General features: G+C 40.9%; 1 protein-coding gene across 4 annotated transcripts in view; it reads left to right on the forward strand.

Annotated features, from left to right (window-relative positions):
* MCAM (melanoma cell adhesion molecule) overlaps positions 1 to 16,409 on the forward strand; it is a 146,483-nt gene that overhangs the window by 53,483 nt on the left and 76,591 nt on the right. For all 4 annotated transcript variants that reach the window (XM_077457394.1, XM_077457396.1, XM_077457395.1 and 1 more), the window contains exon 4: positions 4,627 to 4,694. In XM_077457394.1, coding sequence (XP_077313520.1) covers positions 4,627 to 4,694 — 68 coding nt within the window. The remainder of the gene's footprint in view (positions 1 to 4,626; positions 4,695 to 16,409) is intronic.

Below are 16,409 nucleotides of genomic sequence, written 5' to 3' on the forward strand. Positions count from 1 at the left end.
TTTGTGTGTTTTTACTTTTTTGAATTTGCCGCCGTTCTCCGCTCCCGTGCGTCGTAACGTCGCAGAGAATGGAGCTCGGCGGCATTCGGCACTGTGAATCGAGCGGAGGACAACTCGATCACACAGCGCGGGGGACATCGCTGGATCCAGGGGACAAGGTGAGTAACTCTCCCTGTGTCCTCCCTGCATCGAGCGAAGCCATCCCGAGTCTGGCTCGGGGTTACCGCTCCTGTAATTAAAATCCCAACCCGAGCCAGACTCGGGATTACCGCTAGGAAGGTTAACACAACTGCCTAAGAACGTCAATAAACGAGACTGTGTACATGGTCACATAGGATAACATTGAATGAGTTCAGGGGCAGTTGAGAAAAGCGTCCAACTGCCTCTGAAAGTACGTTGATCAGCGTCCCGTGTACATGGGGCTTAAAACTGGAGAGTGCAAAATCTGGTGCAGCTCTGCACAGAAACCAGTTACAGTGCCTTGCAAAAGTATTCATCCTCCTTGGCAGTTTTCGTGTTTTTTTGTTTCCTCACAACCTGGAATTAACATGGATTGTTTGAGGATTTGCATCATTTAATTTACAGAACATGTCCACAACTTTGAAGATTTTTTAGTTTTTTTATTGTGAAGCAAACAACAAATAGGGCAAAATAACAAGAAAAGTCACTGTGCATAACTATTCACCCCCCTAAAGTCAATACTTTGTAGAGCCACCTTTTGTGGCTATCACACCTCCAAGTCGCTTTTGATAAGTCTCTATGAGCTTGCCACAACTTACCACTGGGATTTTTGCCCATTCCTCCTTGCAAAACTGCTCCAGCTCCTTCAAGTTGGATGTTTTGCGCTTGTGAACAGCAATCTTTAAGTCTGACCACAGGTTTTCTATTGGATTGAGGTCTGGGCTTTAACTAGGCCATTCCAACACATTTACATGTTTCCCCTTAAACCACTCAAGTGTTGCTTTAGCAGTGTGTTTGGGGTCATTGTCCTGCTGGAAGGTGCACCTCCGTCCTAGCCTCAAATCACGCACAGAATGGTACAGATTTTGCTCAAGAATATCCCTGTATTTAGCACCATCCATCTTTCCCTCAACTCTGACCAATTTCCCAGTCCCCACTGCTGAAAAACATCCCGACAGCATGATGCTGTCACCACCATGTTTTACTGTGGGGATCGTGTTCTTTGGTTGATGTGATGTGTTGGGTTTGCGACAGACATAGCGTTTTCTTTGATGGCCAAAAAGTTCAATTTTAGTCTCATCAAATCAGAGCACCTTCCTCCATACATTTTGGGAGTCTCCCACATGCCTTTTCGCAAACTCAAAGCATGCCATTTTGTTTTTTACTGAAAGTAATGGCTTTCTTCTGGCCACTCTGCCATAAAGCCCAACTCTATGGAGCGTACGGCTTATTGTCGTCCTATGTACAGATACTGTCAGATTGTTGAGTAGGGTTGGGAAGGACACCGTATCTAAGTAAGGAAAAAGAGAAAGTCCTTAAAAATATTATAGCAAACAAGGATATATACTCAAATTTTAGACTCCCTAGGTAGTCATTTTGGGTTTGTTATAAGCTAACTCGTATAAACAATGCTGGAGATGCTCAAAAGTTGCTACAAATTAAAAGACAGCAAACAGAAATGTAGCTCTTATTATGATCGATTTTCTATATTCAGACACCAACTGGGAGATTGAAGCTGGGGATTTAGGTATTTGATGTGCAATTCTGGGAATATTTAGGTAACCATGAACACAATACGTTAACATTTGAGTTGGTAATAAATAAAAAGAGGTTTCTAAAAATTATCATCTTTTGGAAAGTAAAGTCTAATCAACACAGAGAAGCACTCTTGTTGACTGGTAATGTACTGTTAGAGACATGGGAACCTAAATCGAATTTTGAAAGAATATTTGGAGCTAATACTGTAGAAAATAGACTGCTGTGGGAACAAAATCTCCAGGAATTAAAGAAAACATGTTTGACTTAGTAGGACAGTTTTACATATAAGGCAGAAAAGGAAACTCTTTTAGTTCCTCAGGATGAGGTTGCTAATATTTAATTAATGAAATAAGGTGGATTGTAATGACAACAACATAAAAGGAAACAATGAGTGAAGACTGAATTGAAAAAAAAATCATTGCCTAGGATATTAAAATAAAGCTGAATTCTGAATAAAAAATATTTGATACCATACTGGATAAGTAAGATAGCTCTAAAATATGTATACTGTGTTTCGATGACTGCTGCATAAAGGTATAAACATACCTTTCTGCAATCTGGCACATACACACAGCACAGGTTTCCAGGTGTTACAGGAATGAGAGCTGCAGCTACCACAGTGAAGGGCTCTAGTTGTATCCCCACACCCTCCTTTCTTCTCACCTGTTCTCAAAAAGCCTTGTTTTCTTTTTCACAAAATACAAGACATTCTGTGAATGAAGGAGGGGAGGGGAGTGTAGGGGTGGGTTTGCATCATAATCTCTAAAATGTATATTAAAAAGGGCTGTAGGAACCAAAAATGTGGAAGCATTGATGTTGTAACGGAACGTCCTACACTCCGATTGAGTGTTTTCATCATATACCACTTCCTCCCAGTCTGAATATAGATATCAGATATTCCAACTGCTCACAAGCACAAAACAAGACGATACTTGTTTAGTTGCTGAACATGCACTCACTTATTTGAGAACCAAAATACAAGTCTTATATACAGTAGAAGAGAAGCCCCCCTCCTGCTCATATTACTCTAACAATACAACTGTAATCAGAAACATAAATTAACATGAGCTAATTGACTAATCCCTTAAAGCAGCCAATGTGATTCCATGCCCTCTTGAGCATTGTTATGATTAATCAGGATTTCACTACAGGTCAGACTTTGTCACCAAGCTTTACACAGTAGATTATACATTATCGTAAGTATAACACAGGACACCTTCACACAATAGCAGGAGCTCCAGCAGGAGTTGGCTCATCTACATTGTACAGAGGCCAATGTGATCAGCTCTCTCAACTAACATGTTGATTTCAGAATCAAACAAACCAAGAATAGTCTTTACATATATCCTGGGAGATATTGTGGATTAATATTACTGTCCCATTTTAAGTAACCCAAGATAAATTTTCTCAGTCACCCTTTGCCAGGATGGCACAGGGTGACTTAGACAGACATAAGAGGTGCATGAGGAGCTGAAACGCAACTTTCCAAGGAATTCTTGGTTCCACAGGCCCTCCCATCACAGATGTGTAAACACAATGATCTGTAGCAGTAATGTAATGCATCTCCCATCTATGACTATCTCCTGAAGCATTCACTAAATATTACCTGTGGTCCTTTAGCAATGTTAGAGGCTACATTTGAGGCCCGCTATATCAAAAAAGTTGACCAGCACTGATCCAGACTGTATGAAAAGCTGTGGGGTTGATCTACTAGAGGCAAATAATAGACTGTGCACTTTACAAAGTGTAGTTGCATTCTGCAGGTGCTGTTAATCCAGAGCTTAGTAAGACCCCTTTCACACTAGGGCTGCGGCCACGTTCACAGTAAAGCAACGTGCGTTTAATCAACACTTTGTACTGCTTTTCAGCCACTAGCGGGGTGCTTTTAACCCCAATGGAAGGGTTAAAAACTCCTGTTTTGCTGCGGTTTCTGATAAATTTTCAAGCACTCCATTGCAATGGGCAGGGGCATTTTGGGAGCAGCGCTCCAAACCTGCTCCAAAGATGCTGCTTTCAGGACTTTTCCAAACGTCATGCAAGTTCACCGCCTCAGTGTGAAAACACCTATTGCAGAGAGTGAGAGGCAGTTTTCAGTTGCTTTACAGGCGCTACTTCTAGCGTTAAAACTCCTGAATACTACCTTAATGTGAAAGGGGTCTTAATGAGGTAAAGCTTTACTTTGCAAAGAGTACCCAATCATGTGCAAGGAAAATAAAACAAACTGCATTTTTTGCTTGTACATGATTGAATGATGGAAGCCAGCAGAGCTTTTGCTTATTTACTAAGCATATGGAGCAACTGCATTTTGCAAAGTGCACAGTCTATTTGCCTTTAGTAAATCAACCCCATTGTCTAGTATAAGTTTAATAGAATATATAGAAATAAATTACAACATTTAAAAAAATCACTTTATGGTGTCATTTTACTTTCATCCACTATGTACACACGTGGAAATGTGTGGTTATTCCCATTTTTGCCATAGAAATCTGAACTAAACAATGTTTGCCTGCTCTGCTTATGTATGAGCTGTGTGATATCATGGATGACTGTGGCAATGTTTGGTTTCTAGGTTTTTTCAAAGTGTTGAAAGTTGGAAAGTTGCCATTTTACATGATAGTCACTTTACTCTGGAAAGAAAGTAAATGATATTGTAAATTTGTCAGTTATAATTAATTCATTATCTTAAAAAAAAAAAGAGTTTGCGTTAAGGAAATTGTATTATTATAGTATTATTATTATTATTATTGTATTATTTAAGATATTCAATAAGTGTACATTTCGGTTTATAGCATCTGCTGTTGGTTGGTTGGTTTGGTAAATACGTATTTCTTTAAATATGTTGTATGTTTAAAAATGTTGTATTGACATGCTCCATGCATGTTTCATTTTGTTTGTTTATTTATTTAGAGAGTCCATCAGAACCAGAACTAAAAATGGAACAGAATGGAATACAAGTGACAAATGAAACAGTCCAGGTAAATGTAAAAGCAAAATGGTATTAGTATTTTATAGCTATAAAAAGAGAAGTGCAGTAAATAGGTTCAGTTGAAATCCTGTCTGAACAGTAAAAGAAAATCACAAATCAAAAAAGACCAACATACGGAGGTTGATTTACTAAAACTGATGGGTGCAAAATCTGGTGCATTATAGCCAATCAGCATTTAACTTGAGCTTGTTCAATAAAGCATTGACAAAAATCCTGGAAGCAGATTGGTTTCTATGCAAGGCTGCACCAGATTTTGCACTCTAGTTTTAGTAAATCAACCCCAAAGTGTTATCTCGTTCAGCCTTCAAGCATCCTTCAGAATTGTCATGAATAATTAAGAGGAAGCAAAATGGAGACAAAATGGATGTGTTGATTTACTAAAGGTAAATAGACTGTTCACTTTGCAAGGGATGTTGCACTTTGAAAGTGAATTTTCTCAAGAGTTTAGTACATTAGCCATTATATATCCATCGTGTAGCCGTCGTATTGTACCCCAAGCCTCACAACTCTCATCACAAATAGCCAGCCCTGAACTTACAAGGCTTGCTAGCTACAGACACTTTGCCGTTCACCAGTTCTTTACACAAAAATGTGTACATAGAAGCAACCCATGGGCATTCTGTTGTATATTTTATTTATTTATTTATTTTTGGTGTTATGGAATGTACTTGATGAACATCAGTTCCATAGATATGCCCACCTACCTTTTATGTCCATCATTCTATTGAGACTTCACACATTCTTTCCCAGAATGGCACTATGAATTAGGTAAATGTAGACCGGATCCTCCTCATTAATCTGAACATAGTGGACGTGTGTCACAGTCCTGGAAGCATCATAGAAGTATCCTGGCATAGTCCCCAGTTTGGTGACTCATGCAGAGGAAATGTTCTTTTGGCACACACTCAGTGGGGGTCCCATAACTGGTAGCAACTGCTGACAAACCACAGCGATGGGACAAGATGGGTAGATAAGATAAATAGGAGCATACTGGCGTTCACTTGGAAACATTACAGATATAGCAAAATTGTTTATAGGTTATTTAAGTGCAGAAATCTCTTGACGTAAGATCAGTAGTACGCTCTCAGTTTACTTTCCCTTCAATAATCTATTCTGGTTTATGATTCTAAAACAATTCAGTATTAGTGTATGTAGCAAAACTTAATAAATGGGATGTACTTGTGTAATCCCCGATCACCAAACAGTGCTACTAGTAAGAAAAAGATGTAAAAATGATATTGTATTTAAGGTTACTTTCACACTGGGGTGGGGAGGGGGGCTGTAATAGCAGCACTTTTCGGCCACTAGCAGGACGCTTTTAATCCCCGCTAGTGCCTGAAATAATGGTTTAAAATCGCCCGCAATGTGCCACTGCCGAATCGCTATGCAGGCTCTTTCGGCAGTGGTGTCCATTAATTCCAATGGCAAGAGCGGTGGAGGCGCACAAAATCACAGCTTCTCCACTACCCGAAAGATGCTGCTTGCTGGACTTTTTCTAACGTCCTGCAAGTGCACCGCCCCAATGTAAACGCACTCTGGCTCTCACACTGGGGCTAAAGGGGAGGCATTTTTCAGGAGCTTTACAGGCACTATTTTTAGCCCAAAAGTGCCTGAAAAACGACCCAGTGTGAAAGGGGTCTATAAGTGTCCCAAACATCTAATCTTTACGTAAATCTAAAAGTTTATATTTTTTTCGTTTTTGATAGAGTTGGGCAGGATTAAAATCTGCTGTACCTGCTAGAAATACTTACCCTGTCTGTTTGTCCTGGTGACCACCATCAATGGGACTGAAATTGATGGATGCTGAGTTGTTATCAGAACAGCAATAAAAGGGAGATGTTTGTTAGGAATCTTCTCTTGTGATCAGTCAAAACTCCAGATGTATTGAGAATCAGACAATTTATTTCTGATGTGGCCCACAAAAGGGAGACATGCTTACAGGACAAAAGCTGCAGTAAAGTCTCACAAAAGAATATGTCTCCCCCCTCCATATTCCCTACAAGAATACCACCTCTATGCTTCTATTGGCTGAGGAAACATAGATAACGTGTTCTGGTATGAACTAGTACTTTATTTTGGTATCCAGGTTTCCTGTACATTCTTAGGCTATCATATATAGTTAAACCTAATCATCCTACAACTTACTATGGAGTTAGTTAAGACAAAACAATACAACAAGTTAATACAATAATGTGCTCAGAAGTAAGTTTTAAAAATCAGTCTCAGGAATATTGTTTTTCTAATAGTCACACAATAAACATTTAAAACTTTTCTAACATTCCCTCCTCTTTGTGTGACTATTTTATCTCAACACATTTCGATGATAGTCCCTGTGTTATACACTTTCGGACTGTATGTCGTTAAGTTGAGCTTCAATGTCCACATAGGTCTCCTCAGAGGTAGAGAGGGTTTGATACATTGTTCTTCAGACTGCAGTTTCAATGAGTTTTTGTGAAAGTCCTCGAATACAGGGAATGCAGCAGCATCCGCAAGTGACCAAAACAGCCAAAGCCACAGCGATTGAGATCAAACATGATGTGATAAGTCCAGTCCATTTACCGAACCATCCTTCAAGCCAGGTTGTGAATGGATCATTAATACCTGAGTTTTCCACCAATTAATTCGATAGCGCAGTCAGTCCTTCCAAGGCTCTGGTCACGGTCCCCCCAGGAGCTGTATTGTTAGGGATAAAGGTACAACACATGCTACCAAACATTTTGCATATCCTCCTCTTTCAGGTAGGACCATATCTAAAGCCATTCGGTTCTGCCAGGCCATTAGAGATGTGGGGTCCAACTATTCTGCTAGGCCCTTCACAGCATCCCTAGTATAGTTTACAAATCGTTGTTGGTTATAATATATATATATAATTAATCCAGTCAACATTTTTATTTATAGTCACCCACCAGAGAAGAGACTCAAACCCAGCTGTCACCTGATTCCTGGCTTTAAACTCATCCAGCACCCCGCGAGGAACCCCAGCCTCATCTATGTAGATCTGAGAGTCAAATGACCCCATGGGAGAGGTGTCCCTCCGATACTGTCGGCGACTCTTAGTCCATGGGTATTCTGACAGGATTCTCAGGAGCATAGCCAGCTGGACCATAGCGCAATCCCCTCGGGCATTGGCCGGTAGTCTAGCTCGCAGTTTCTTATCCCCACACATCCACCAGACATCAGATCTGTGAATGTCATGTCCAACCCAGTCACCGTTGTCTGTGTTAATCCTCTCCACACAGTAGTCATCGGGTAGTGACCCAAGATCCACCGCACTACGGTTCCCTGGGAGTGCAAAACAAGTAAAGTTGCCCGGATAAGCAGTAACCGCTGGAGGTATCTGAGGTCTCTGTACTGGGGGAAACAACAAACTCAATGTGTGACAAGTAGAATTTGTTTCATGTTTATAGCTCTTATTATACAATTGCGACATACATTTTAAACCTTCTGGATCTGTATTGTGATCTAGAGGAAAAGGAACTGTTGCTAAATGTGGTCTGGCTCCTGCACAATCTAAACAGTTTTCCTTTTTTAGAGTTTTAACCGTGTACCTGAACCATTGTAACCACTCATTTTTTTCTTGGTAGCCCATCTCCAAAGCTATGGCATCTTCTATTGTTAGGTTAGTAAATCTTATAGTTTTACTCAGAACTTCTATTTTAGTATGGCCTCCTTCTTTCCCTTCTGAGTCTACCTTTTCCTGTTGTCTAGTTTAATTAGGTGGTAATACCTCAAAAGAAAAAAAATGTTCCTAAGGAGTCAGTTCCTGACACCCATGCTCCCATGGAATACAACCGCTGATCTTCCTTCCTTGGCTCCTTTAATGTTATTAATAGTTGGTTACAGTTCTTACTATTTGTGCAGGGGGAGTTGGCCGCTTTTGTGATTATGAGTCTCTCCTTTATTCCACTCTTTTTAGCCCCTGGTTGATTATACCCCCAATCTTGATGCACTGTGGTACACAGGGCCTGATCCCATGCTTGACATCCTGCCTTATTTCAGAGCCAGCAGATATATTTATCTGCCCATAGAAGTCCTCTAGCCCCAGTTGTATCCCCACAATCTGCAATCTGACAGAAGTCTACCAGTATAATGCTAGTTATTCCCTCTATAAAGGTTAGATTGAATGCTTTTCCTGTTCTTTCCCAATCCAAAGGTTCCTCTGTTCTTCCATAACGTATAACCCCTCTTATGGATGCCTCTCCTAGAGTCACCAGTAACCCAAGGATAATTACTGTCCCTTTCATCCTAACCAGCTACAGAGTTCCAGCGGATAGGATAGGGGAGTTGGAAGGGGAGGGAGACTTCACCGGTTTGAGACAAGTCCCACCTTGTGTGAGACCTCCCTTTGTAGCCGGATTTTCTGAAACTCTTGTAGCCATCTGGCCCTATTCTGCCTGTAAAACCTTTTTGTAATGGGACTGGTGAATCCAGGTAGACCTCTCTGCAATCCTTATCGCAGTAGGGGTAGTTAAGAGGACTTTGAAAGGACCATCACACCTTGGGGAGTACCACTGCTTTTTTCTTATTATTTTTATTGAGAAGACCCAATCTCCCACATGCACCTTTTCATCTTCTTAAATTGGACCTTCTAGGACAGAACCAAAATCATTAGTACGTCTTTGTATTAACAACCTAGACATGTATTGTGCTGGTGTGTGCTCAGACTGCTCAGTAGGTGTTTCATTTGATTGTAAGGGTATCTTATATGGCCTTATCATTCCAAATGGGCTTAAAGCTTCTTTTGGGGGTGTGATATACATACTGATCACAGCTACTAGTAGGCAATACATTCAATTATTTTTACCTGTTTCTTCCATAGCTTTTCTCAGTTTGCTTTTTAGAATGCCATTATGTCTTTCTACCAATCCAGCTGATTGTGGATGATAGGCACAATGGTATTTCCCTTTAATTCTCATCACTTCTGTCAAATGTTGTATATTTTTTATTATAAAATGAGGTCCATTATAATTGTCTGTGCATCTGCACTTCCTGTCGGGAATATCTCCACCCATTTGGTCAGGGTGCCTGGTTACCAAACAATATTTCTTCCTTTAACATTTGTGTAATTCAATAAAATCCATGCAAATGTGTTGCAATGGATATTGCTGTATGGGGAACTTCCCTTTCTGTGGTCTTATGCCTCCCTGAGCATTGTATCTTGAACATATAATGCATTGACAGCAAAAAGTTTTTTTTAGTAGTTAGTGAAGCCATAGACTGTACATACCTTAAATAAACATCTCAGTCATCCCCCTGTTTGACACATGAGTTACTCCATGTGTCAATACTGCGGCATATCAGTAAGGACTGTATGATCTATCTCTATGGATTTCTCGTTCTGTCATTATTTGCGTTTCTTGTACCGCTATTTTGGCTGCCTCATCTGCCCTTTTATTTCCCTTTATGATGGGGTCCGCATATTTTGTGTGTGCTTGACATTTGCAGATTGCAAGCTTTTTTGGTAACTGTATTGCATCTAGAAGTTCTAAAATGAAGTCCGTGTGTGAAATTGGTTTACCACTGGAGGTGACCATCCCCCTGTTTTTCCATTGTTGTACAAAAACATGTACTGTTGAAAAGGCATATTGACTGTCAGTGTATATGGTTAAGGATTTTCCTTCTGATAGTATGCATGCTCTTGTCAATGCTACAAGTTCTGCAACTTGTGCTGAATAATGTTTTGGTAGTGGCCCAGCTTCCAAAATCTCATCCTGTGTCACTACTACATATCCAGCTGCATTTGTGCCATCTGGATTTTTCTCACTAGAACCATCAACAAAAAGTATCACGTCAGGGTTAGATAACGGTATATCTTTCAGATCACTTCGTGGCAGTACCTTTTCAGTGATGGCAGCAGTGCAGTCATGTTTATACCCATCAGTAGGAAGTGGTAGTAGTGTGGATGGGTTTAATGTAGTACCCCTATGTATTGTTAAGTGAGTTTGTGTCAAGAGTATTTTCATACGGGAAAGGTGTCGTGCTGGGTTCAAATGTGATATCTTTTGTTGTAACAGGATAACAGACACTGCATGTGGTACCTTTCATAGTTAGTGTTATGGATTGTTTAATACTTTGATTAAATTACTATTTTCTATTATGTCAAGATATATGCTGAATCTCCTTACTCAAAATGCTTCAACTAGAGACCCCCCTCCCATTGGAGAGAGTCCAGGAGTCTACAAGCCATCAGCAGAAAACCTGGATGAAACTGGCCAGACGACCCCTTAGATAAGGGTCCTCCAATCTCTGCTTGACAGCATAGAATACACCTGAGATGATGCTTTGCAAACAATGAGTCATCTCTTACTACAAAGGGGGCTATATGCCCATAGCAATAAAGGAAGCTTTTCACTGAACAGCGTGTGTCACATGCATGCATGGACATTTGAATTAGACCAGGTGCAGATAACTCGGCCAGACATTTATCTGGGATCCAAAACAGTTAGTAAGGTTGAATAAAGACACCAGTCCATCCAGTTAAGCCTGAGTGAGTGTCTACCCCATACCCCTGTACATTGCACACTCACATTGGTCTCTACCCTCAAGGATCCAACAATCCAAGGTCCCCATTCATATACCAGGGCCAACCCGGGACAGAAGCCAATCAACCCACCTGCATGTCCCCGGAGTGTGGGAGGAAACCAGAGCATCCGGAGGAAACCCACGCAGGCACAGGGAGTACTTGCAAACACCAGGCAGGTAGTGTCATGGTTGGGATTCGAACCAGCGACCCTTTTTACTGCTAGGTGAGTGCCAACCACTACACCACTGCTGCTACCAGTGCTTGTACACAGGGTGGAAGTGCTCTAGTTGCACTGTCTAATTTTGTAGAGTAGTCCTTCCTCTAAAACCACCTGTGCCTCTCCCTCTATGAGACCCCTCTGGTTCTGCCTCAGCAGTGTACTCTTCTGCATCCTCCTCTCCTTCATCACCTTGCACAAAAACCTTTACTTTCACATTCTTTTTTGCCTTTGTTTTCAAATACTTCTCAGAATGCTTAGCATATTGTAAAACATCCAAAACTGATGCAGTTCGGTAAGTAACCATGTTTTTAACAATGTAATCCTTATGATCCTGTTTCAATCCATTTAAAAAAGCAATCTGTAGCTGTTGTTAATATGCACTATTCACATCCTCAGCTTCGGGGAGCCCGGAGAACACTCTAAAAATCTCTCGTAATTTTATAATAAAATTTAGGTAGTCACTGACACTTTCCTTGTCTTCTTGTACTGTCATATATATATTTTTTTTTATTGAGAATCAGTCAGTTGTACGCATCTAAGCTGGCATCTGTTCAGTAAGGCAGTCAACCTGTTCCCCAAGTCTGGGCTTTCTGGAGGCAATGGATCCCCCCGTCCCTGTGCATTTGCTGGGGCTCAGGGGTCCCAGTCCCCCTTTACCGAGGCCCAATCTGATCCTAATACTCTCCTCAGGGCTCTCTCTACTTCCACCCCATTCAATTTATAACTGTTCCGTAATCCCTCTATGTTTTCAATTAATTCAGCTGGACCTAATTTTGGATGTTTTATGTGTTCTGTAGCCTTTTGTATATCACTGTCAGTCCATGTCAAGGGATATGGCTGGCCCAGTGCATCATTCTGTCCTCTCCTTGGGTTTGGGACCTCTATCAAGGGGTATTCCTCACCGTCCTCCACACCATACCTAATAGGAGGTTTACTTAGTCTCTTGGCTCCTGCTGGGGCACCTAGTGCATTAGTTATGGTGTCAGTTAATGTTTCAAGGATTGATCTGTTCATCTCCAGGACTGAACTACTGTCTGGAGAGATTGAGGAAGTGGAGTTGGGGTTTGTTCAGAGGCGGTTCCTATGACAGGGGTGGATGTCACAGGGAAGGTGTTACTCTGGGCAGTTGCTTGCACCTGAGGGGGAGGACCATTATAAGGAGGTGGTCTCTGGGTATAGCAGATGAGATCATCCTCTTTGTCCACTAGGGACAATTGGGCTTGGCATTTTTCCTTTGTTCTCCTTCCTTCTACGCTAATTCTAGCATGCTGAAGCCAGTACTCCGCCATTTCCAACCCATACCTTTTTTGATCTTTGGGTCCTAACAATTTAAGCTTATCCACAGGGTCCCAAAATAGAACTTTCTTTCTTTTTAATCAATATTTAGTATTCTGATTCAGAACTTAGCCTTTTGACTTTATAAATGTACCCAAATATAAACAGCATTGCATCATTAACACTTCACAGTTGAAAGTCTGTGAATTCTAAAAATAACTCATCCAATATAAATATTTACTTTAAGACTATTATTCAGACTTTCTTTCCCACCAAAAGTCCTAATATTTTCACAGATGCACAAATTAACCTCTGTCAGGCAATCTGCATTTTCTTGTTTCCGAGAAACAGCTTCTTGACCATCATAGTAATGAAAACATCCTCAGCCTTTTTTTTTTTCACATTCATCAAGCCACCTGATAATAATTCTACAACATTCTATTCACTCCACAATGCAATCCACCTTCACGTTTTCCCAGCTACCCAAACCATAAACAATTTCTGCCACGTGCTTCCTGTAACACCATGGCATGCTAAAATAATAAAGCAACCTGGTGTTATCAGTGTACCTTTTTTTTTTTTCTTTTATGCCAAATTTCAATATTTACAATATAACCCTTCTGTATTGTCATAGCTGGTAAAGGGTTAACTTTTACAGATATTTTCAGACAGGAATTTGCACTGCCCTACACGAAGGGAGGGGGAGGGGGAGGGGGAGAGTGAGTTCAGTGCGTTCCTTTTTTTTTTACAGACACACAGATCATGAGAACGTGAAGAATGATTTCTTATCTCCTCTAAAGGCAGATTAGGAATACGCAGCACAAAACATGTAAACGAACAAAGACTGTTGTACCGTGGGGTAACAATAGGAATACAAGAATAAAAATATCAGCACTCCCCACACTATAGAGAGAATCAAAAAAGGTTAAACATGAGCAAAGATAAAGTAAACACACACAGAAGAAAGTTAGCCTTGCGATCTTTTTAGATCACTTAACTAAACAGCGCTTAAATAGTCGGGCATTCAACCTCCGACAGCGTCAGGCAATCAACCTCTGACGTTCGGTATACCTCAAATCTTTTTGTTATCTGTCCGGACAGCGGGCGACGTAATTTTTTACCTTAGACAACGTCCCCAAGTGTCTCTGTCTACGAGCACTGGATCATCTAGATATTATACGATCAATACCAATGTCGGCAATTACAACACATAATCACAGAATCATAGAGAAAGAGAAGAAAAGACTCTTAGAAAGAATTAAGAATAATTTAAATTATCTTACCTCTCAAACACCTGGACTGGATCACACTAAGTTCGGAAACAGACAGTGGAATTCAGATAATAGGCCCCTGCCCCTTTTTCACCAATTAACATTGAATGGGGGGGACTGTTATTTTCAGTGAGCTGCAAAGTCCAATACTCAGCGAAGTTTTGTCGGGCCGTCTGATCTGAAAACCAACATGTTTACGGCTGTGAAGGACCAAAAATGTTAGGAATCTTCTCTTGTGATCAGTCAAAACTCCAGATGTATTGAGAAGCAGACAATTTATTTCTGATGTGGCCCACAAAAGGGAGACATGCTTACAGGACAAAAGCTGCAGTAAAGTCTCACAAAAGAATATGTCTCCCCCCTCCTTATTCCCTACAAGAATACCACCTCTATGCTTCTATTGGCTGAGGAAACATAGATAACATGTTCTGCTATGAACTAGTACTTTATTTTGGTATCCAGGATTCCTGTACATTCTTAGGCTATCATATATAGTTAAACCTAATCATCCTACAACTTACTATGGAGTTAGTTAAGACAAAACAATACAACAAGGTAATACAATAATGTGCTCAGAAGTAAGTTTTAAAAATCAGTCTCAGGAATATTGTTTTTCTAATAGTCACACAATAAACATTTTAAACTTTTCTAACAATGTTCTAATGGGGACTCTTGATTTAATGATTACTATCTAATGGGACACTTTCCCTCACTTTAGAGAGATTTTCTTCCACTTTCTGTTGTATTAACAGGCGAGAAAATTGAAGAAAATTTTCTACAACTGGACACAGATGGCAAAAACAAGAGTTTTAAAAATTCTTCACTCTATTCAACATGAATTGATCCTAACACCGTACATTCACACAAGCTTTTAATACAGCCTTTAAAATGAACCGTTAACTCTTAACCGTCACCCTAACACAAAACCTTAATGTGGTTCTAAAGGTAGAATATTTTTTTACCTTAAAGTGATTGTAAAGTCTTGTTTTTTTTTTTTAATTAAAATAACAAACCTTACCCGCTCTATGCAGTAGTTTTGCACAGAGCAGCCTGGATCCTCCTCTTCTCGGGTTCCTGGCTGGTGCTCTTGGCCTTTCTCTCCTGGTAAGTGCCTCCACCTATGGGGGCACCCAAGCGGAGCTGCAGTTCTGTGTATCCATTAAGACACCCCGGCCCCCTCTCTCTTCTGATTGGCCAACTGAGTTTGATTGACAGCAGTGGGAGCCAATGACACCACTGTTGTGTCTCAGCCAATCAGGAGAGAGAGTCCTGGATGGCCAATTTACCCTGGGTAGAGATGGGGCTCAGGTAAGTCATGGGGGATTGGGGGAGGCTGCTGTATACAGAAGTCTTTTTATCTTAATGCTTAGAATGCATTAAGATAAAAAAAAATGTCTGCCTTTAGATTCATTTTAATACATTCTATGCATTATGGTAAAAAAAACCTTCTGCAAGCTCTCCTTAAATACTTACCTGAGGCCCATCTCGATACAGTGATGTGCACAAGAGCAGAGGCTTTCTTGGCTCTCGCTCTCCTCATTGGCTCAGACACAGCAGCAATAGCCATTGGCTCCTGCTGCTGTCAATCACAGCCAGTGAGGAGGGGGGCAGGGTTAGGGTTGCCACCTCATCCCTTTAGATTGGCTTCACACTAGAGCACGCAGCAGCTGAGAGCAGGAGTCCAGTGAGTCTCCATTCACCATTTCAGGTCCAGCTTCAGCCCAGATATATGGCTGAATTTGTAACTGAAACCCAGAAACCTCAGACCAAAAGATGCACAGAGCTCCTGTGCAATTTGCACAGGATCCGCCCCAGAGATGCGTGACGTCACAATGTCTTGACATGTGATTTGGATGGAAAACTACATCCAATTCGCAATAATGTGAACCCAGCCTCAAACCTCAACACATATTAATTACACAGGTTCTGTGACTGCTTAAGGTGGTAATAAAACTCAATGCCATGTCTGCATTAAATTAGCCTCTGAACCTGTGTAATTAATATGTGTTCTGGATTAAAGGGATGAGGTGGCAGCCCTAGGCAGAGTCAAGCCGGAATCTGTGTGTGTCTTATATGACATGAAGCAGGGGAGTTGTATCGCTCCGGGTGACCCGTAAGGTCTCTACTGCTGTATAGCAAGGCGGGTGCCAGCCTTAGGTCCAAAGCCAAAAGATGCACAATAGGAAGAAGAAGGTGGCGGCACTTCCAGGCATAAAAGTTACTTTATTTTAGATCCAATTAAAAATGAGGACAAAACATGACATGCAGCTAGCTCAAATGTTCAGCAGATGCGTTTCATACACCTGTTTTTTATATAATGACTAAGCACGGGTGTGTGAAACGCATCTGCTGAACATGTTCAAGTCGCACCTGAAGTCGTTGACATGCGGCTTAGAAATGGTGCGATTTTGGACT

Source organism: Lithobates pipiens, unplaced genomic scaffold, assembly GCF_037356315.1.
Source record: "Lithobates pipiens isolate NorthernLeopardFrog02 unplaced genomic scaffold, aLitPip1_a1.2 Scaffold_27, whole genome shotgun sequence".
NCBI classification, from domain to species: Eukaryota; Metazoa; Chordata; class Amphibia; order Anura; family Ranidae; genus Lithobates; species Lithobates pipiens.